Source organism: Vigna radiata, chromosome 11 (genome assembly GCF_000741045.1).
Source record: "Vigna radiata var. radiata cultivar VC1973A chromosome 11, Vradiata_ver6, whole genome shotgun sequence".
Taxonomy (NCBI): Eukaryota; Viridiplantae; Streptophyta; class Magnoliopsida; order Fabales; family Fabaceae; genus Vigna; species Vigna radiata.
Genome location: NC_028361.1, coordinates 2,122,660 through 2,143,061, shown reverse-complemented (window position 1 = coordinate 2,143,061; position 20,402 = coordinate 2,122,660). Strand labels below are relative to the sequence as shown.

General features: G+C 34.2%; 4 protein-coding genes across 12 annotated transcripts; 1 reads left to right on the top strand and 3 right to left on the bottom strand.

Moving 5' to 3' along the window:
- Positions 1-971: 971 nt before the first annotated feature.
- Positions 972-7,238, top strand: LOC106777911 (E3 ubiquitin-protein ligase At1g12760). Its single transcript, XM_014665730.2, has 5 exons — positions 972-1,785; positions 3,806-3,925; positions 4,741-4,873; positions 5,647-5,811; positions 6,685-7,238. Exons 1-5 carry the CDS (start codon positions 1,208-1,210, stop codon positions 6,856-6,858), a joined length of 1,170 nt encoding a protein of 389 aa, XP_014521216.1. The 5' UTR covers positions 972-1,207; the 3' UTR covers positions 6,859-7,238.
- Positions 7,239-9,321: 2,083 nt separating this feature from the next.
- Positions 9,322-10,075, bottom strand: LOC106777926. Its single transcript, XM_014665754.2, has one exon. The coding sequence runs from the start codon at positions 10,067-10,069 to the stop codon at positions 9,557-9,559; it is 513 nt and encodes a 170-aa protein (XP_014521240.1). The 5' UTR covers positions 10,070-10,075; the 3' UTR covers positions 9,322-9,556.
- A 414-nt stretch (positions 10,076-10,489) lies between these two features.
- LOC106777925 (BTB/POZ domain-containing protein At3g09030) lies at positions 10,490-13,931 on the bottom strand. Of its 4 annotated transcripts, none has more exons than XR_002670042.1 (3): positions 12,389-13,931; positions 12,128-12,169; positions 10,490-10,769 (listed from the first exon to the last, which is right to left on the bottom strand). XR_002670042.1 is itself a non-coding variant. In XM_022787447.1 (3 exons), exon 1 carries the CDS (start codon positions 13,837-13,839, stop codon positions 12,415-12,417), a length of 1,425 nt encoding a protein of 474 aa, XP_022643168.1. In that variant the 5' UTR covers positions 13,840-13,931; the 3' UTR covers positions 10,490-10,769; positions 12,128-12,142; positions 12,389-12,414. The 4 variants fall into 4 exon arrangements, 3 of the variants coding, with proteins under 3 accessions (XP_022643168.1, XP_014521237.1, XP_014521238.1); XM_022787447.1 differs by having other exon boundaries at positions 12,128-12,142; XM_014665751.2 differs by lacking the exon at positions 12,128-12,169.
- Positions 13,932-16,137: 2,206 nt separating this feature from the next.
- On the bottom strand, positions 16,138-18,524 carry LOC106778091 (heat stress transcription factor B-2b). 6 transcript variants are annotated; one of them, XM_014665999.2, is made up of 3 exons: positions 18,036-18,524; positions 17,497-17,782; positions 16,138-17,407 (listed from the first exon to the last, which is right to left on the bottom strand). In XM_014665999.2, exons 2-3 carry the CDS (start codon positions 17,746-17,748, stop codon positions 16,595-16,597), a joined length of 1,065 nt encoding a protein of 354 aa, XP_014521485.1. In that variant the 5' UTR covers positions 17,749-17,782; positions 18,036-18,524; the 3' UTR covers positions 16,138-16,594. The 6 variants fall into 6 exon arrangements, with proteins under 6 accessions (XP_014521485.1, XP_014521486.1, XP_014521487.1 ...); XM_014666000.2 differs by having other exon boundaries at positions 17,497-17,771; XM_014666001.2 differs by having other exon boundaries at positions 17,497-17,765.
- Between the last annotated feature and the right edge of the window lie 1,878 nt (positions 18,525-20,402).

The window sequence follows — 20,402 nt, the reverse complement described above, 5'->3', positions numbered from 1 at the left end:
AACAAACATATTTTACCCTTATAAGAAAAATATCAACAAAATAACTTATCCAACATCGTCGTAAATATTTTTAAATAATTTATTTCATATATCTTATATCATTCTAACTAGGTCATAAATTATGTTTACTTTCCAAATGCGAACATAAATAGTTAATATTTACTTTACTTAACAAAATAAGAAATATCATTAACTTATATTTATTATATTCACAGACATTTGCAAGGGTCATTAATTGAACATTAATATATAAAAGTTGAAAAAAAATAATTGAAAGCATAATCTTAATTGATTCAAGACCCTTTCGAAATATATTTTTAATCAAATAAAAGATTAAATATGTTTAATACGGAAATTTATAAGTTAGAATTCATTTTTACTTTAAATTTTAATACATTTAAATCTCAGTTATATTAAAGTTTTTTAATATATCAAACAAATTTTAATATAATAGTTAAATTGTTTACACTATTTTACGTTATAACTCAAATATTAATTTAGAAAATCATTTAATAAAATAAAAAAAATGTAATAACATTAAATTAAGAATGATTATATTGATTTACTTTTAAAATTTAAAGACCAAATTATATTAAAATTTTGACAGAAACTATTTTCAATTTCATGAAATAAAAACCCTTAAATAACATAAAAATAATCCAAATTTATTTATATTTGTATAATATTTTTCTTCTCATATAAGTTGTAGAAGTAATTTGGTACGTTAGCTAAATTGATTAAGGAATAAATGAAATCAGAATATTGTACCTAACCGTAGCATTTAAGAAAAAACTTGGAAAGTAATTATTAAAAACTTAATTTTCATTTATAAAAAAGGATGTTTGTGGATTTACAGATAAGGTGTTATATTTTACATGAAATGTAAACAGGACAAACATCCGCCTAAATTCATTCGCAGTTAGAAATAAAAAAAAAAAGGAAAAAGAAAAAAACATTGTCGTCATGAAATCATCATTACGGATTTTGTTTTGCAAATTTCAAAGACCCTTTTACAGATAGGTAAGGTATCTCTTCCGTTCCGTTCAAATCAAAACCACAATCATTCATTCCTTCGTTCATCTCTACAAAGCCACAATCAAAACCACAATTCGGTGCAAACAACAATTTTCCATGTTCTGAACCGAGTCAATAGTGGACTCGGCGAGTCGCTTTCCGTATCTGTTTCTCAATCTCAAGAAGCTCAAACATGCCGACGACAAGGTCCCCGAGCCCTTCTTCTGAGGATATCGTCGATTCGACACCGCTTCTGGCCAATTCTGGCGGTTCCTCTGAGGAGCTCACCGCCAGCCGTCGATTTGCTCGCCGGCAGAGGCTACGGCAGGCGGCGAGGTTCCTCCGGCAGGCGAGCGGGCGCAGAATGATGCGCGAGCCATCGATGCTGGTCCGCGAGGCGGCGGCGGAGCAATTGGAGGAGAGGCAGAGCGATTGGGCGTATTCGAAGCCGGTGGTTGTTCTGGACATCGTTTGGAACTTCGCGTTCGTGGTTGTGGCGGGGACCGTGTTGGTTTTGAGCGCGAGCGAAGCGCCGGGGATGCCTCTGAGGTTGTGGATTTTAGGGTACGCTATGCAATGCGTTCTTCACATGGTTTGCGTTTGCGTGGAGTATAAGAGGAGGAGGAGGAACCAACGCGACACCGCGTCGGTTTCAGCGCAGGACAGAGTTGGGAGCAGCAGTGGAAATTTGAGTTCATCTTCGAGGGAGGGTTCTGCTTCTGGCTCTGCGCAGTATGTGTCGTTGGGGCAACTCGATGAGGAGGGTACTAGGTGAGTTTCTTCACCCTTTTTTTAGATGGTTTATTTATTTATTTTATTTGGCAAATAGTTTGCTGGTACAGATACTTGTGTTGATGGATGAAGAGTTATTAAGACTGTCAAGTGAACTTTTGGAATTCCGTGTTACATAAACGAAATATAAGGTGTGAGAGAGTGTTGCCATGTTAGTCGAATTTGTGATTAAGTGGTAATGTGGCTATCGTAGCCTTCTCTTTAGGAACACTTACCGTCGAAAGCTTAATGAATTTGAAGAACGCCCGAGTCTCTCCCGAATACTGAGTGAATGAAAAGTTAAAAAAATGTAAAGTTTGACTGTAAAACGAGAAGACATAGATTGCCATGTAATCTAATTTTCTGTTAAAGGGGTTCTTTTATATACTTTCTCATAGCACCGGTCTAAGCGTGTATGATTATGTACCAGAAAGGATCGATGTTAAACCGTATGGGATATAATTGACTGCATTTCAGATTTCAGCCTTGGTTCTCTTAAGCTCATTCGGCTATTGGAACTGGAATTAGACCTAGATATTAGAAAACAGGCCATTTAGTTTTAATTATTGTTTTTAGCTTGTGTGAGGCGAACCTGCCGTTACCTTTTGACTTGGATGTTATGCACTCAAATCCTGAAACAGTCTCTTTACTTGTGAGGAAAAAGTTGAAGATATCTCACATTGGTTAGGAATGGCGATGGTAGCCTTTACAAGAACTGGACAATCCTCCTTTCTTGATCAAGCTTTTGAGATTGAATTTTGTCTAACTCACTTCTGGTACTTGGGCACTGGATTACCCTTTTTGTTTAGCACATACATTGTATTTAGAATTGTGTTAGAAGCGACCCTAACGGTATTCACCCCTAACCTACCTTGGTTGTGGTTTCTTGGGTTGTCTTAATTACGGTCTAAAGCATGGTGTTCAGTATTACATCAACTAAAAATATGACTTCAACAAAGCTGATAAGACTAAGGTGGTCCTTACTCTTCACCTTATAAGTTAGTTTTGGGCATCTTTAGACAAACTTCAGTATAAGAACTTATTATAGGAAAAAGATATGAAGAAAAAAATAAAATTGACTTCTCCATGAGTTAAAATTAACTTATGCACCAGTCAAAAATAAAATTTAGAAGAATTATGAGAGAGCTAGGCATTTGCTTTTGAATAAGCTCCTTTTTATGGCAAAGATACCATGAGTTCAAATACTAAAATGGTATTAGAACAACAGAGCACGTTAAATTCATTGTTGGGCCGCTTGCATTACCACACTCCAGGCTAGTAGTCCTGGGTGTGGCACTTTGGAAAGTTGTCTTAGTTGCAGTAAACCCAAGTTTCCCATAGTTCTAGTCTCCTTTGGGACAGTCAATTTTGTAGGTTGAGTTAGGCCTAAGTCCAAATTTTAAGTAACAATTTCAAATATGCAAAATATAATTAACTATTACAAAATTTTAACATGGACTCTAAAAATTACAATTTCGTGAAGTACCCAGGCACTTAAATATTCTACCGAATATCTCATAGTACGTGACGTGGGACTTAAGCACCTCACAATATCCAAATTCCAATGAAATTCGGGTACGGTCTAAAAGGGTGTAGAAAGGGAACAAATAGAGCGTTATTTCATTGTTTGCTATCTCTGATGTCATTCTGTACCAAACACTATTGTTTTGTGCTAAAGCAACAGTTATTGTTACCAGTATTCATTGACAACACATTCTTTCTCTTGCATTTTTCTTTTATTTTCACGATAGTCTCTGCTCGGCCTCTCACCCAATCTTCGCCAACTCAACCTTCCGCTGAGTGTATTAATCGTTCCTTGTAAAATTGGATGTTTCATCTAATTTATAATCCACATCCAGTCAGAAAATGAAGAGGATTACTTAGTTCAACAAAATGTATTTTAGTTACAAACAAGATATTTTAATTTTACTATTATTTATCAATGTAACCTCTTTTCTCATAAATTTTGAACAATGTAATTGTAATTTTGTGCATTAATTTGCTGCTTGTTGGTCATCAGTGTTGCAAAGCATTTGGAATCAGCCAATACAATGTTTTCATTTGTTTGGTGGATTATTGGATTCTACTGGGTATCAGCCGGTGGTCAAGAATTAGCCCAAGATTCTCCTCAGCTTTACTGGTTTGCCCCCTTATTCTCTCTCATTCCTATTGTTCATATATGATATATCTATTGTTATTTAGGTTTAATTAATTTTCAAGCCTTTCATAAATTTTGGGTATTTTAATTAAGCCCTTTTTAATTTTTTTTTTGTATATTGAGTACTCAATTTTTTTTTATATTTTTTAATTGAGTCTAATTTGTCTAATTTTTCCTTTAACTGGATGACATGACTGTTATGTTTCCCCACTCGTATTGCTTATATGTGTTCATGTATTAAGAAATGTGAGGTTTTGTGATTAATATAAAATGGTATTGGAATTAGTGTAAAACAATGGATGATTTTTTATTGCTTTCATTGAAAACATGTTGGGTAACAAGGGACTTTTATTGTCGCCTACTTCAATGGTAATGACGGTGACGCTCCCTTGGTAGTTGTAGATGATGACATGGAATCGATTGAACAACATGACGTTCTCGTCATCAGCATGTTTGTAATGAAAATAATAAAAATCACTCCTCGTTTTATATTAATTACAATATTATTTTATATCAATTACAAAAGCTCCACATTTCTTAACACGTGAAGACAAATAAGCAAGATAAATGGATAAGATAACAGTCACATCATCTAGTTCATGGAAAATTAGACAACAAAGACTCAATTGAAAAATATAAAATAATGGAGTATTCAATAAACCAAAAAGTTGAAAATACTCAAATTTATGAGGAGCTTAAAATTTAATTAAACCTATTAATTATTCATCTTTTGGAAAATCTGCTGATATTTTCTTATTTTAGTTAAATACTTTTGACTGAATCTACATGTGTTGCAGGCTATGCATAATTTTCCTGGGTTTTGATGTTTTCTTTGTTGTTTTCTGTGTTGCACTGGCGTGTATCATTGGTATCGCTGTTTGCTGTTGCCTGCCATGTATCATTGCACTTCTATACGCAGTTGCAGACCAGGTAAGTCATGTTTCATTGGTCATTTAGCTGTTCTTCTTTTGACGTCTGTAAAGCTATTGAATCTACTTTCTCAGATGGAAGCACTGTATTCTGTATAAAAGTGGGTAGGAAGTTGCTGATCAGTAATCTTTGAAGTAACTTTGCAAATTTAACCATTTCAACATATATAGTAATAATTTCTATAAATTTAATGCTGGTGCATTTGTAGAACACATGAATTGACAGATTAAACAAGTGTTAAATTGATAGGTGTTTCACAACGTTAACTAGTTTGACTTGCCCTGCTACTGTACTACTGACTGTTTACTAACACAGTGAACATGACTCATTGCTAGAGTATACAAAGGCATAATGGATATCATACACACATAATCCTATTATTTAGGTGCTCTCACTAGGTCCTCTATTTGTATGCACACAGGAAACCCTTAGAGACTGTTTATACATCTCTATTTTTCAGATTTTTCAGGATGTAGGCGAGGCAATATCGTAAATATTATTTTCTTATAAAATTAGAGAGATGGGATCTAGAGAGAAAACCCAAAACTTCTAAGTTGGATTTTTAATTTATTTTATTCTAATGATAAATTCTGCAACAAAAGTCTAATGGTACTTTGAAAATCCTAGGAGGGTGTTGATTGTGAATGTACCACTAATATTATTGACATGGTGAATGTTGTGTAGCATAGGAATGTTAAATGGGTGATTTTATTGTTATCTATCTATCTATTTATTTATTGTTACTTACTAATGTCCTTGTCTGGAAAAAACAGGAAGGAGCATCAAAGGAAGACATTGAGCAGTTGTCAAAATTTAAATTCCGGAGAATTCAAAGCAATGAGAAATTTACCGGAACTATACAGGGGCCTGTTGGAGGAATAATGACTGAATGCCACGCTGAGTCACCTATGGAACATGTTCTTGCCGAGGAGGATGCGGTATGACATAAATGTTATGTGTGGGCGTAACCCATTTCAGTCGGTTTTATTGCTTCGTCTCGTAATATATATTGGGCCTGTTTGGCAAAATTGTGTCATAAGCATTTATAGTTGGGAAAAATAGTAGGAAAAAATGAAATAAGTTTTTATTAGCTAATCTGCAGAAACTTTCATATTACTTCTCTAAAAGAAGATTTTTAACTTATACACAAGTTAATTTTAATTCATAAAGATATGTATTTCATCTTTTCTTTTTCTTTGTCTAAACGTGTTTATGGAGAAATTTACCAATCAGACTAATTGTTTTGCATATTTCAAACAGAAATCCATGTTTCAAAGAGACTCTTTGTTGCATACTGTTTTTAGTGTTACTACCACAGTTTTTATATGTAGAAATACAATTTTGTCTTCTGATCACAAACTGCAATTTGTAAATATGTTGTTTGTAGCGTGCTTGACTTGTGTGGAATATGTTCATCATTGGATAAACGATCTATTTACATCGCTAAAATATTGCTTTCTCTCCTAAATACCGTTAATCCTCAAATAAAATATTAAAAATCATAATAAATAGTCCCCCAACTATTGGAAAGTCCATCGAATGTATCCCTAACCTTAGTAGAATATACTAGTATTCGATCTTAAGGAATTAGTTGTGCGATTCTATTACTTTAGGGACTATATAGGAGAGAGAGTAATACTTCAAAAGAACTGAATTGATGGTTTCTTCTCTCACCATAACCTTACAAACATGAGGAAATTGACTATGGTTTTAGTGCCTGATTAGAAAATTTTGATATAGTAACTTAGTGCTGGAAATAATGGCTGCCTTATCAGTCACTACCATTCTGAATTTTATTTTTTTTCATACAGGAATGTTGCATCTGCCTTTCCTCTTATGACGATGGGGTTGAGTTAAGAGAACTTCCTTGTGGTCACCATTTTCACTGTGTCTGTGTGGATAAATGGCTGTATATTAATGCCACTTGCCCTCTCTGCAAGTATAACATCTTAAAAAGTAGCAACCTCAGTCAAGAGGAGGTGTAGAAGATTGAGTCAGGAAAGTTTTTAGCGGCCATGTTGAGGAATCTGGATACTTTTGATTCACGGTATAATAGGCACAGCTTGTTAAATACACTTTGACACAGTCTTATACAGTTGCTGCTGCTGTGTACTGTTATCATGCATCGATAGCTGTTTTGATTATTTGCAGTTACTGTTGTGGCTTCTAACTGGTTGTGTATATCAGTTCTTTAGTGCATACAGGGTAAAATTCTCTTGAGAGGGAATTTGATTGTCATTTTTATAGCGGTTTATATAGGCATCATTGGTATTGTTGTAATGGACCTAAAATGTCTTGCCCAAAAGCCACGGTGGAATGGTTTGTCATGTCTCACTCAGTACATGTTACGAAAACCTTGTGTTCATTTCAGTGTAAACAGTGAAAGGAAACGAAAAAAGAGAAATAGGTTGGAAATTAATAATTATATATTCATGGAGTCTGTGTATTTAGTGAAAGACAGACAGCAAAAGAATGATACGATTAGAAGAAAAGAAGAGAACTATATCATATAAAGACAAACATGGTTGTCATATAACACTTTCCCAAATTCCCAATAGTAGGATGGAGACTTGTTTGATGTGTATGTGATTATGATCAAAGTCTTCCAAAGATTCTAGCTTCTTAATTACGTTGCTACTCTTGAACTGTTTTACAATTTACAGGTTCTAATAATGGAGAGCATGCTCTGACAGTTGAAATCTCTAAACTTCAGATGATTTTATATCTACATGAAGAGAGGTTTACATTTATTTTCTAATTTTATCTTTTAAATGTGTTTTTTAAACTAAAATAATATTTTATCAATATTATCTTTTGAGGACGTTTATTTTAATTTAATTAAGTTTTAAACTTAACTTATTATTAAAATTTAACATTTTTTTAATTTAACTGTTTATTTAAATTTAACTAATTTTTCAATGTTTAATTTTATTTATTTATTTATAATTAAAATTATCTATAAAATACATAAAAGCTACTTAAAATAAAATTATAAAAATTATCTATGTTTACTTTTATAATTATAGTAATAATAATTTTATTATTTTTCATTATAGAAAAAATAGTATTTATGGATAATTTTTACATTTGTAAAACGTCTTTTCAAAAATAAATCATATTCATGCATTTAAAACTTATAATTATCTTTTGGTTAAATATGTTTTTAGTTCCTATGTTTTGGGACGATTTTGTTTTTAATTCTTCTTTCAAATTAAGGTACAATTTGCTCTTTTAACCTTAGAAAATTCTGGTTTTAATCTTTTTTACCAAATTTGTTTAATTTTATTTGCTGGATATATATATATATATATATATATATATATATATATATTAAATCTTAAGTTAATCTAAATTTATTTGATTTATATTTAAATATTTTTATTTTATTTTAAAATATTGATATTATATTATAATCTCCTACATTAGAAATCATAATTAATTACGTCACACTTATCTCATATCTATGAAACATTCCATAGGGCAAAGAATGTTCAACCCATCAGAATCCCTTTTCCTCACACACAAACAAGTACACAAAACTCTCATCTTCCAACAAACCAAAACTTTTCTTTCTTTCTTTATCTGAAGTTACCTGTAATTAATTCTGACCTTTGATGATAGCAACTTCCAAACAAAACCTTAATATTTGAAATTAATAATCATGATCTTTGATAAACATAAAAATTTTACATTTATATGATATTATTTTTTATTATTTATTATTTTTTAAAAATATATAAAAATTTATTCTTTTATAAGTATTTTATTCTTATATCGTGTATTTAATCAATGTAAAAATATATAATCTATCATTATTCTAATATTAGTCGTGTATCTATTACGAACACAACTTTTGATATTCAATTTTACAATTGTACCAAAAGTTAAAGCGTATATAAATGTTTTTTCATTCATTGTGTTTTTTTTTTTCTTCTTAATCTTTACCATTTTCCCTTAAACACATACATGAAAGCTTTGGAGTGATATTGCAGCAAATTTTCCGCGTTGTTGCGGCTGTTAGGATTAACAAGTAGATGTCTGCATCATCCTCTCTGTATCCGCCCTTTCTATCATTTCAGTGTTTTTCTTTTCCGACAAATGTTAAAGATTCCAATTCTCAATTTCAAAATTCCACACTACACTGTGACTTTTCTACTATCACAACAGTATCTATACAATTATAAATTGCTAAATAATAAGGGACAAAATTGTTTATGGTGTAGGAATTTTATAATTTTATTGTAATAATTATTATTAGTTTTGATTTTATATTTAATGTTAGCTCTTTGTGAAATTATCATTATCCAATTAATAATTACTATATAATTGACCTCCGATTTACATGATGTGCTACTTTTTTAAATTCTTGTACTTTTCTCAAAATAAAATGATAAAAAGATATTCAAATACAGTATTGTGTGATATACAAAACTAAATTAAAATCCCACAATATATTACTTAAAAAACTTATATTGCTAGAAATCAAAGTAGAAAAGACTAAAATGAAAAAAAAAATGTGGATAAACTGCAATAGAAATAAAGAGATAGACACCTGTGTACGTCACGGGATGGCATATACGGCACATTGACATTGACCTCCAAAACCAAATTACAAAGTAACGTGTGTTCAACAATTTTCATTATTTTTATTGTTTAAAAGGAAAATTAAAACTAAAAAGAAAATTAAAAGTCAGTTTCCATATTGGAATGTTGTCCACTTGCGGTTGCGGTGGTGCTGCCAAATTTGCGATGCGCTGTGACGGGAATTCCAATGACAGACTGACAGGTGGCGGGATGGGATTGGTAGAGGGAGCCCTGGAAGCGGAGGGAAAGGTTGAGGATGAGGTGGGTTTTGGAACCGTCTTTTGCCCGTAACCGATAACTGAGGTAGCGAAGGGAGTGAGAGGGTGGGAAGGCAATGTCGGAGGGCGGAATCAGACACCATCCGAGGAGCGTGGGCCCTATAAAGCGACGGTCGTTGTAGAGGTGGAGATGCAGGCGGGAATATGTGTCGGAGAAGAAGGTTGGATCGAGTGGGACGCGGAACACGTGGTCCCCTGTTCCTCCTCCGTCGTAGTGGTAGAGGAGGTGTGCGGGGAGCTTGGTGAGAGTGAAGAAGGGTCTTATGCGGTTGAAGTAAGAAGTGTGTTGGTTGAGACCTTCAGCGGACACAACAGTGATCTCCAACGTTGTCATGGTTACAGAGAGAGAGAGATGAGTGAATGATGAAAAGTGACGGTTAAGTTGTGATTTGAGTAACTTAGCGGAGTGTTTGGTTTGAGGGGAATCTGGTGGAATTTAAACCTCTGTGGAAACTCACCTTCAAACCCTCTGTGGAAAATTTTATTTCCCGCTTTCACAAGTCAATCAACAAGGTCTTTTCTTATTTTGGATGGCTTATAACAGAGTAAAAAGTATCCTACTTTATTCCCAATTTCTGCAAAAATATTGTAAAATCTGAGTTCTTCCAAAATTGATGTTCATTCCACTTAGTATTTGTTTCCTTTGCCTCTTCCAATGTCGATTCGTTTCTTTTGCCCTACTTTGAATTCACTTTACTATGGAAGTATGGAGGAAATTAGCGTGGGGGTTTTCTATTATTCATCAAATTGCAGGTATGATCATAAAACAGTGTATTTCAACCTTTGTGTATCTTCTACAGTTTTTCTGGTACAAGTATAATTTTTGCAGTTGAAACTACATCTCTGTAGCATTTTACAAAGATGAAACTGTTAATTGCTGATTTTTGTTTGAAAAGTAACTAAAGATCGGAGCTCAATGTATTCGATGCTTTTCAAATTGGAAGATTATATAAGATTTCACTTTCACTCCAAACAGTCATGGGTACGAAGCTCATGAGATCCTGCCATCTTTTCTCACGCTTTTAGATTGAAGCCTGCATAAATACAAGACAAACTTCACAAAATTCAACTACCCCTGCCTTATGGAAAACAAGAACATACAATGTCATGACTCATTTTTTCTCTCAGGAATCAACACAGTGAAGAAATACAGGTTACAACGGGATCTCTGGCATATCATACACACTAGGGTATATTTCCATGTCAGCCAAAATCCACAAAAACTTCAAAAACAAATACCAGAAATAGTTAGCTCATTCAGATATTACGAGAAAACAAATTGATTTCACATGCAACTCAGGAAGCATGTGTTGGAAGGATTCACTGCCTTAAAGATAACCTTGTTGCTCCAGCAAGTACCTATCAGTAAAACTCACCCCAAGGATAAGATAGTTTGGGTTATAGCAACAGACAACAGACTTCCTACCTAAGGGAACAAATGAAGCTGGTAAATCACACCAAAGATTTAGCAAAGCTTACAGACTGGGTTGAAAAGGGCAACCCAAATGCAAAGAAAAAAAATTCGAATAAGAGAAAGATAGGGCAGATCATAGTTGCAGGCTGAGTAGTGGAAATTTCAAAGAATTTTGAACTTTTGATGAGTTGGGTTTGCAATGGAAGAACCATAACAAATCATGAAGTAAAGAAAAAGAGTGGAGTTTTGATCTCTTTGTTAATGGAGCCTCTAGACTAAAGACAAGTTGATGATTATCTTATCTTTTTCAATTCATTTTTTTTTTCATCCATAAAACAAACATGAGAATTGTTTAGCTAATTTATTCATCTCACAATAAAATGAGGTAGAATAATAAATGTATTAATCTATCAAACATATAACCATTGACTTTATTACTCGATGACAGTTTAGTGCTTCACATTTGAAGCAAACTCAATGATCATTCCATTGTTTTCAATTGTTTATTTCGTGTTTTATACAACAATCATGACCTTCTTAGTTACTAACTGAGTATACTGATCTTATGGGCTCATTAATTGCAATAGGTATCTAAACTGTCCTGACGGTATCAATATGTGCATTGCACAGCTAGTGAGTCAGACTCCAGACATAGCAAAACATAAAATAAGAGCACATAAATATGTTTTGTCCTTGTATCCTGATCATATCAATAAACAATCGCTTGAGAAAGAAAATAAAAAGAATATAGGATATATAAATAGAAATAAGCAATGGGTTAATTAACAAAAAATGAGTGAGTGGTAATGAAAGATAAAAGTGATTTCCTATGCAGACATCCCACCCTAAAGCCGAACAGCAGATTCTGTCACAAATATAAAATGCAGTCATCACATATGTGAATTCTAACATCCACATAAAATGATCAGGAATGACAATCGACAAATTACTACAAATATATGCATGGTAGAATCTTACCAGAAGTTGGAAACCCTGGGAACAAAAGTAAGTGGAACTCAACTTCATAATCAGGCAATTGTGATGACATAGTTAATATACAACAGAAGACATTCAGAGAGGCATTTATTTGCAGAATTGTAAAATCAAAATGAAGTTTGCATTAATAATAATGTATACATTTGCCCAAAGGTCAATTCATAAAGAGCATAACAGTCAGGAAATAAAGCAAATATGATTAAAATTGTGATTACTGGTTGCTTAGAAAATAAATCATCCTACCTAAGTAAGAAACTGTCTATCCCTGATCACAAAACAGAAATGGCTCCAGAGAAACGAGAGCTCTCCCAAACTTCAATCCCCTCAACATCTTCTCTGCTAACAAACAACCTATCCCCACCACCTTCAATCTTCTTAATAATCCCTCTATCTGAATCCTCTCTTTTATCCACAAAATTTCTCCTATAAAACCCTTCAGCATCACTCTCATTCTCACTTCTTACAACATTTTCCCTTTGTTCAACCCTTGACCAAACCTCCAACCCACCTTCTCTGGACACAAACACTTGCCTCCTGTAACAATGTACCACACTATTCCTCACTTCACCACAACTCACCAAACTAGCGTTCTTCTCTTTCAAATAAATCCAAGGATCATCCTTCAAAAACCGCATATCCGCCATAGCCAAATCCCCCGACTTAGAACACAACTTGAACAGCAACAATCCCTCAACGTCAGCCTCCACGTCAGCAAACGAATCCCCGAATCGGCTGCTCCGTCCCGAACCACCAGGCTCGTTCGTCTCCCAAACCACCTCCCCGGACCTCGGGTCCCACAATCGGACATAGCCCGAGAAACCAAAAGCACCACCGGTCACCGCGCTACTGAAGAGAACTCCTGTCGCGGGAATCCACGTCAGCTTCGCGGGAACCATATTCTTTGCCTGGTTCCCAGACTGCCGAGCAAACTGATTCACAGTCCGCAGATTCGTCTTATCCACTTCGAGGATGCAATTCTCTCTGTGAGGACAATCGAATGAAGCGAAAACGGAGTTCTCTGAAGCGGTTATCGCGTTGACATGCGCCTTGAAGATTCGTGGATCGAGAGGATCTGTCCAGTGGACCGATCCGACGTGGCGGCTGCCGGAGAAGTTGTAGAAGTGGAGGCCGGGGTCGGACATGGACCCAATAGCGGCAATCTCGGGCCAGACGCGGCAGATGGAGTCGATTTCGTCGAGGTGAGTTCGGACAGTGCCGGAGTGAGTGAGGGTTGAGTCGTAGCCGGAGATCTGGCCACCGTGGGCAATCCAGACAGCGCCGGAATCAGCGGCTGCGAAGGAGGAGGGGAGGCCCTCTGAGGCTGGGCGGATTGAGGCAGCGAGGGCGGCGTCGATACCGGAGAACGGAGGCGGCGCGGTGGCGGCACGTAGGTGCGCGTCGATGCCATAGAAGAGAGCCTCGTCGGCGAGCTCTTGTTTGGAGAAGCGGCGCGCAGTGGAGGGAAGGTGAGAGGTGCGGAGGAGCGAAAGGAGGACGGAGAATATCTCCGGGTCACGGTCGATGAAAACCGGGTTCGGGTCGGCCGAGCGCCGGTTCGAGAGGGCGAAGAGGAGAGAGTCGGGGCCGCCGGAGCGGAGCGTGGATAGCGTTGTCTCGAAGTACTTACCACCAACGTTGAGCTTTATGCGCTCGTTTGCAGTGTTGGATTCCACTGAAGTGCTTTCTTCCTCCATAATCGAACAGAAGAGAAGAAGAAGAAGAAAAACAAACGAACAACGTTTTCTTCTGCTTTTTTCAAAGCTTTCTCGTTACTTCTTTTTTGTGTCAAATATAAGCCATAAATTATATGTAATTTCACTGTTAAAGTTGTATCAAGAAAAAAACTACTTTATTTAATTAGTTAAACTATATTATTTTAAAGTGTAATATAACAGGTTTTGTTTTCTATTTAAACTTTTATCATCAAAATAAATGTACATTTTAATTTTTTAATCTTAAAATTATACTAAGCTAAAATATGGTATTGTTTAAATAATTATTAATTAAAAATGTTTCGCGATCAAAATTAGCAAGAAACAAGTCTTTTATTTATTGTAAAAATTATATGTATTCCGAAAGATACTCTATCAATTAGAGATTACTTGGACACAATTTTAGACAACACAAAATATTTTATAAAAGAAATAAGTTATTTAGATAAGAAATTTTACAAAAATTAAAAATTTATGAAAATTATTCTTTGAAAATATAACAAATATATCTAAACTGTAAGAATTTTATATTTAAAAAATATGAAGTGAAATTACGATTTTTGTAATTTTTTTTTTTAATTATGATTCTTCTCTCGTACTTGACCTCAATCCAAAATATCATTAGACTAACCCTATATGGACATTATATCACTTTTACATTATTTTCAAAATATATTAATAAAAGTTTTTAATTTAAAATTGATATTCAATATTATAATATTGGTATTATGTTACATCATTACAACTACTGCTATTTCTTAGTAATTTTAGAAAACAATTTGTTGTGAACTATCTTGTTGAGGTTTATACATATATATATTTATTGAGAATAAAATTTCTTTAAAATATACTTCAAAATTATTTTTCAATAAAACTGTATGTCAATCTTTTTTCTCATGAGACCAACAGTAAAACTATTCTTTTTATCAATATTAATTAAGATTTTTTATCATCATTATGTAATTAGTTTCCAGGTAATGTAAGTTGTTGAGGTTTTTAGTATATACATTGTATTTGGATTATATATTTAAAGAGAATAATTTATCTATTTATTTAGGAAATTTAAAATTTTTTAAAGTAAAAGGATTAATTTAGACGAGAGAATTAAAAAAAAAATGAAATTAAAATTTATTTAAAAACTGTTTCAAATAATTAAAATAATTAATTTGAAATTTATTCAAAAAATAAAAAAATGAAAATTTCACAAGATTCATAGTTTTAAAAAGTTGATTCATATCGTCTTTCAGATGACACCAAAAGATCTCAATATCTAATCTAAGCTGACTATAAATTTAGCCTGACTATTTGAACTGACTCAAAATAAAATTGACTCGTCAACTGGACTGAAAGTTAAACCACGTTAATCTGTGCCGATTTGGCATAAAAAAAAAAGGGTGCTGATTTGAAAATCCTTTTCGAATTGAAGTTGGAATACTTTAGAACTTTTCAATATCTCCAAGAGATTGAGAGAAAAAGTATTTGGGGGTGCCAATAGAAGTTTCCGGGAACCAAGCTATTGGGCAAGAAATTCATTAGAGCCCAATTATCCTGTCAAGCTTTTGGATTGAAGACCGTGATATAATCCAGAACACCACAAACCAAAATGGTAATGTGCACAACATTTTATCCTGCGAATATGCGAAGTACATCGGTCAATGTTTCACGGGAGAAGTTTGTACAGATTGTTTCGATTACAGAGTTATCAAGAGTTTCTATCAAACAGCAAAATATTTTTTTTCCCTATATAAAGTGTTAGTTTCTTAGGTGAAGTTAAAATTTATAAATATTGGGGAAAAATATTAAAAATACATATAAATGAAACAGAATATATACTAAACTTTTAAATACTATTTTTCTAATCAATTATTAAATCACGTACTTGCATTTTTTAACTGTTAATTCAATTTGAAAATCTTATAAGTTAATGTAGTAATTTTCTCACCACTTCTCACTTTACAAAATGTGAGGAAATAGAATGTAAATAAATTTTGGAATCACAATACAACGAACAAATCTTTAACATATAAATAAAATATCGTATTTCATTTATATAAAGTCTATAAGTCTTAAGTGAGTCAGGTTACCACGAACAGATATTTTAAATCAGAAAGTTAAAAAAAACCATTAATTGAGGAAAAATATAGATATGATAAAGAGTATTTATGTTTGGTAGTCTTCTTAAGACTCATTAATTAATGATATATTGTAATTGAATCTTATTCCCAATTGTCAAATCTAACAATAATACATAATATTTCAACAAATTTAACTAAAAGTCTGTGATATTTAATTAACATACAATATAATTGGACTCATGAGAGACAGCAACACTTGTCCCCTAAAAAGCAATTTGAAAGACTACCTAACATTCCATAATTACAAAGTTTACAATCCAGTCCTAATGATGGAACATCCACATTACAAAGTTTACAATACATGAATAAATTCGAAATTTTTTATATTTTCTTAAAAAAGGAAAAAGGAGACGTGAATGCTTAGGGGACTGCCATTATGTTTTACAAATGTTCATTAAAGATTTACAACAATGGCTCAAGGAAGTTGACTTTCAAACTATTGACTCCATGTGGTGCAGCTTCCACAACAAACAAGGTCAATTCACGTGCCGGCCCAATGGTAGCTACCTTAATGTATGTCTCTAATGTGCACAATGTGGCCACCCAAGTCACGTGCCTCATGTCATTTTACCAAATTGGCAGAGATTAGGAAGGAAGGAGCATTATTTCCCAAGCTCCAGCCACCGAGGATCCTGATCATCCGACTCCTCCCCATCAAGCGGTTCAGATTTCACATCTGGCCCGCCATCTGGTTCTTGAGAGGACTGTGTCTGTGTCTGTGCCTGAGCTCGCGTTTGCATTTGATTCTGTTCTTCTACCTCCGGTTCGGCCTCGCACTCTGTCCTACACCGTTTCAACCCAATAGAAACCCCAAACAGCTTGGGAACCTCTGCCTCCGCTGCATTCGCATTCGTACACGGCGCTAAGCCGGCAGCGCCACCATGCATGGCGTCATCAGCTGACGAAACATGCTTCGCAGGCAAAAGCTCCAGAGCCTTCCCTTCCGGCACCGGCACGGTCCTCACAGCACTGGTGGACGATTCTAACTGCTGACGGCTAAAACCAGAAGCGTAATTGGTCATCAAAGCGAGTATGTTATTACACAAACTCTTCAATTGACTCAACTCGTGATTCAGTTGCATGTTCTCTTTTCTAAGCCTTTCATTTTCTTCTAACAGCTCGGGCGTAGTGGTGCAACTCGTGGTACGGTGCACTGTAATATTATTATTTCCAGCAATCGGAGATGAGTTCGAGGATAGTACCTGTTCGTCGCCGGAAGTCGTCGGAGACACCGTTCTGATCGCCGGTGCCGCCACAGCAACCGTCACAGTATTGGCTGTGGCCACTGCAGGTTGCGCAGTTGGTGGCACCGGTAATATTTTCCGGCGTTGTATGTCCCGAAGCAGAGTTCTCTCACCTCGCCGGAAACAGTCGTTAGCGAATTCCCAACGGTCAGGGACAACCTTCCGAAATCCCTGCACATAACAACACACAAACACCGGTAATTTATCTTGAAATATTCCATAATAGAGCAGAATAAAACGAGCTCGCGCGGAGTGGTTACATAGGTGTTTAGCTGACGGACAAAACTGGAAAAGTTGTTGTGTTTGAAGTACTTCGGAAGCAAATCACGTGCGAATTCCGCAGGCCGCCAAACGATGAAACTCGTGCCATCTTCGTTCCAGGAAATTAGGTCATCCGCGGAGGGATCATCCACGAGCTGGTACGTCTTCGTCAGAAACGGCGTCGGGATAGATCTCTGTGACTCCGCCGGCGCTGATTCAGCGGTTTGCTCCACCGGTAATGGCGCCATCATCCGCTCCGCTACCAGATCTGGAACTGAAACCTAGCTAAGCTCCCTAATCACTTCTCTGCTAAGCTCATAACCGGCTTCTACAATAAACTAGTTTTTCTAAATGCATCAATTTACTACTTACCAACTACACAGTTATTTGGACAAGGTAAACTGCATACATCTACGAGAAAGTCTAGAACTGGAACCTATCTAACCTTATCCAAACCCGATTCCTCTTGATATTAACCAGGTGAAAGAAAATAATATTAATGAAGGAATAATTATTATGGAGATATTATATGGTTTACCTTGATTTGATCTGTGTAATATTGAAAACAATATTCAGCGGCCAACAGAGTAGGAGAAAGACCGTCGGAAGCGGAAAAGTTCACGGTTGAGAGAGAAAGCGAGAGAGATGGTAGGTTCTTGTTGTTTCTAGAAGTTTCGGATGGGAGTAAATTGATGGGGAGGAAGAAAGAAAAAAGGGGGCGTTCGTGGGTTCGAGAATGAAAGGGAAATAATTGGAAAAGGAAAAAAAAAAAAAAAATAGGTGGGGCCCACGAGAAATAGGAGTGAGAAAAGAAGACGCTAGAAGAGGATGGACATGGTTTACTTGGTTGGAGCTGTAATCAGCCGCTGCTTCATCCGAATATGGCTTTCAACCGTTGCTTTGTCCACTTTCCAGAACCTTCCTTGTCCTTCATTCCTTTCTCATTTTATTTCTTTTTATTTTTCTACTGTTTATTACTTTTGTCCAACGTTATCGTGCCTTATCTGTTTAACACGTGTTCCAATGTTTATAATAACAACATGGCCCACATCACTCTCATCCCCAGCTGCTTTGTGTTTTTTTTTTTTCTTTCGATTCAAATCGCCGTCCAAAGATTTTCTTTTCCACTGTGCATTGCAATGCTGTAAATTATTTTAACTGTTACAAAAATCTCAATCAAAATAAAATACTTTAGAGAATACTGTATCAACTATTGGATTCTCAATTATTAAAGATACTCGTGGTTCACATATCTTATGACCAAAGATTACATTATCTTATCTCTAAAAACATTATTAAACTGAAATCATTAAAAGTGAGAGAAAATGTATTAAATAGAAATATATTTCTCTGTTAGGAGATCACTATTTGTATACTGATTCTATTTCATTTTCTTCATGATATTAATCACTCAATCTTACCTTTTATCGTCAACGATCTAATGTACTAGTTTGGATTTTTGAATATGTAAAAAAAGTGGTCATCTGAATCAATTTTGCCAATAAGGTAAAATCAATTTATCTACCTCATTTTTTAAAATGTCTCATTTACATTTAAAAAAGTTGAGGAATGTATATTGATATTAAATTATAAAAAAAATATTTTTACGAGGATATGTTAGTATGTTTGGCTACATTAACTATTTTTTTCGAAGCAAAAATTCTAATACTGGGAGGAGCATGTCTCAGCCTGTGTTGTATGATTAAGATAGCTTTCTATTTTTAATTGGACACTACTTTTTAAAATAAATTAAAATTAAAAATAGTTTAATTTATTATTGAATATTTAGAACTAATAAAAACATTTACGTCCATTATCATGCTTCCTATTGATTCTCTTGTACCACTTGATAATGCACGTTATTTTTATTCATATATATCACCTATATATATATATATATATATATATATATATNTATATATATATATATATATATATATATATATATATATATATATATATATATAATTGCGACATGGTTAGTTTTATTAAAATTAGATTCAAGAAAATAAAGTTAAGATGGAAAAAATTGAATATTTATTCCTATACTCCATAGTTTTCTTGTGGCATTTTTGATGCATGTCGAAACAATTCATTTTAAAAAGAATGCCCAATCCAAAATGTATTGTAGGTGTTTAAGAAAATTGTGGGTGTAGAAAGATGAAGCAAAAAGACTTGTAAATTTGGGCCTCATTCTCACACGTTCGTCCATAATATTTACGTTTCTTTCGTTTTCTTCTCATTGCTGTACTTTCTTTCAAAAAAAAAAAATGCAAGGTGGATGGATGCAAATATGGCAACAGAGAAAAACAATTGTGTATTTTAAATTAATAGAGTTATTTATTTATTTATTTGTCGTACAGAAGAGAAACTAGTTTTAGTAAAAAGAAAAAAAAAAACAGAAATAAAATCGGTATGAAGATCAAATAGGTAGTGACATAAGATGGGCCTAGATGGCTTTTTCTACATACGGCCCATATTTCTTATTATGGGGTTGCAATCGGTAAACCCAAGACTCTCGGGCCTGCTTTTAGTGTAATGGAGGCCGTGGTTTGTCGTAGAAAAATAAGAATACTTGGAATTTTCAAATCTCTTATCTACACGCAAGTAAATAAGCTAAGAAATTTCAAGATTTACCAACTCTAGAAGATCAAGATGAAAGAAATGTTGAGTATTTAAGAAAAAAATTTCAAAACTTTCGCTCATTTTTTAATTGACTTTCTTATTTTATTCGTACCTGTATTAATTTTTTTTTTCAACCTTCAGCTCTAAAGAAAAAAAAATGAAACATGACTTTTGACTTTGAGAATTTTTTAACCATGTCCATTTGGATTAGTTTTTAAGAACGAAAATGATTTGTTAATATCATATCTACAAGGAGCAACATGTTGAAGATGAATCGAGG

What these genes read in the sequence shown, in the direction of transcription:
- LOC106777911 (XM_014665730.2), top strand. Translation starts at nt 1,208, where the DNA reads ATGCCGACGACAAGGTCCCCGAGCCCTTCTTCTGAGGATATCGTCGAT. An exon ending in CTCGATGAGGAGGGTACTAG is followed by an intron (nt 1,786 to 3,805) that starts GTGAGTTTCTTC and finishes GTTGGTCATCAG; the next exon opens with TGTTGCAAAGCATTTGGAAT. An exon ending in GATTCTCCTCAGCTTTACTG is followed by an intron (nt 3,926 to 4,740) that starts GTTTGCCCCCTT and finishes CATGTGTTGCAG; the next exon opens with GCTATGCATAATTTTCCTGG.
- LOC106778091 (XM_014665999.2), bottom strand. Translation starts at nt 17,748, where the DNA reads ATGATGGCGCCATTACCGGTGGAGCAAACCGCTGAATCAGCGCCGGCG. An exon ending in TCCGTCAGCTAAACACCTAT is followed by an intron (nt 17,408 to 17,496) that starts GTAACCACTCCG and finishes TGTTATGTGCAG; the next exon opens with GGATTTCGGAAGGTTGTCCC.
- LOC106777926 (XM_014665754.2), bottom strand. Translation starts at nt 10,069, where the DNA reads ATGACAACGTTGGAGATCACTGTTGTGTCCGCTGAAGGTCTCAACCAA.
- LOC106777925 (XM_022787447.1), bottom strand. Translation starts at nt 13,839, where the DNA reads ATGGAGGAAGAAAGCACTTCAGTGGAATCCAACACTGCAAACGAGCGC.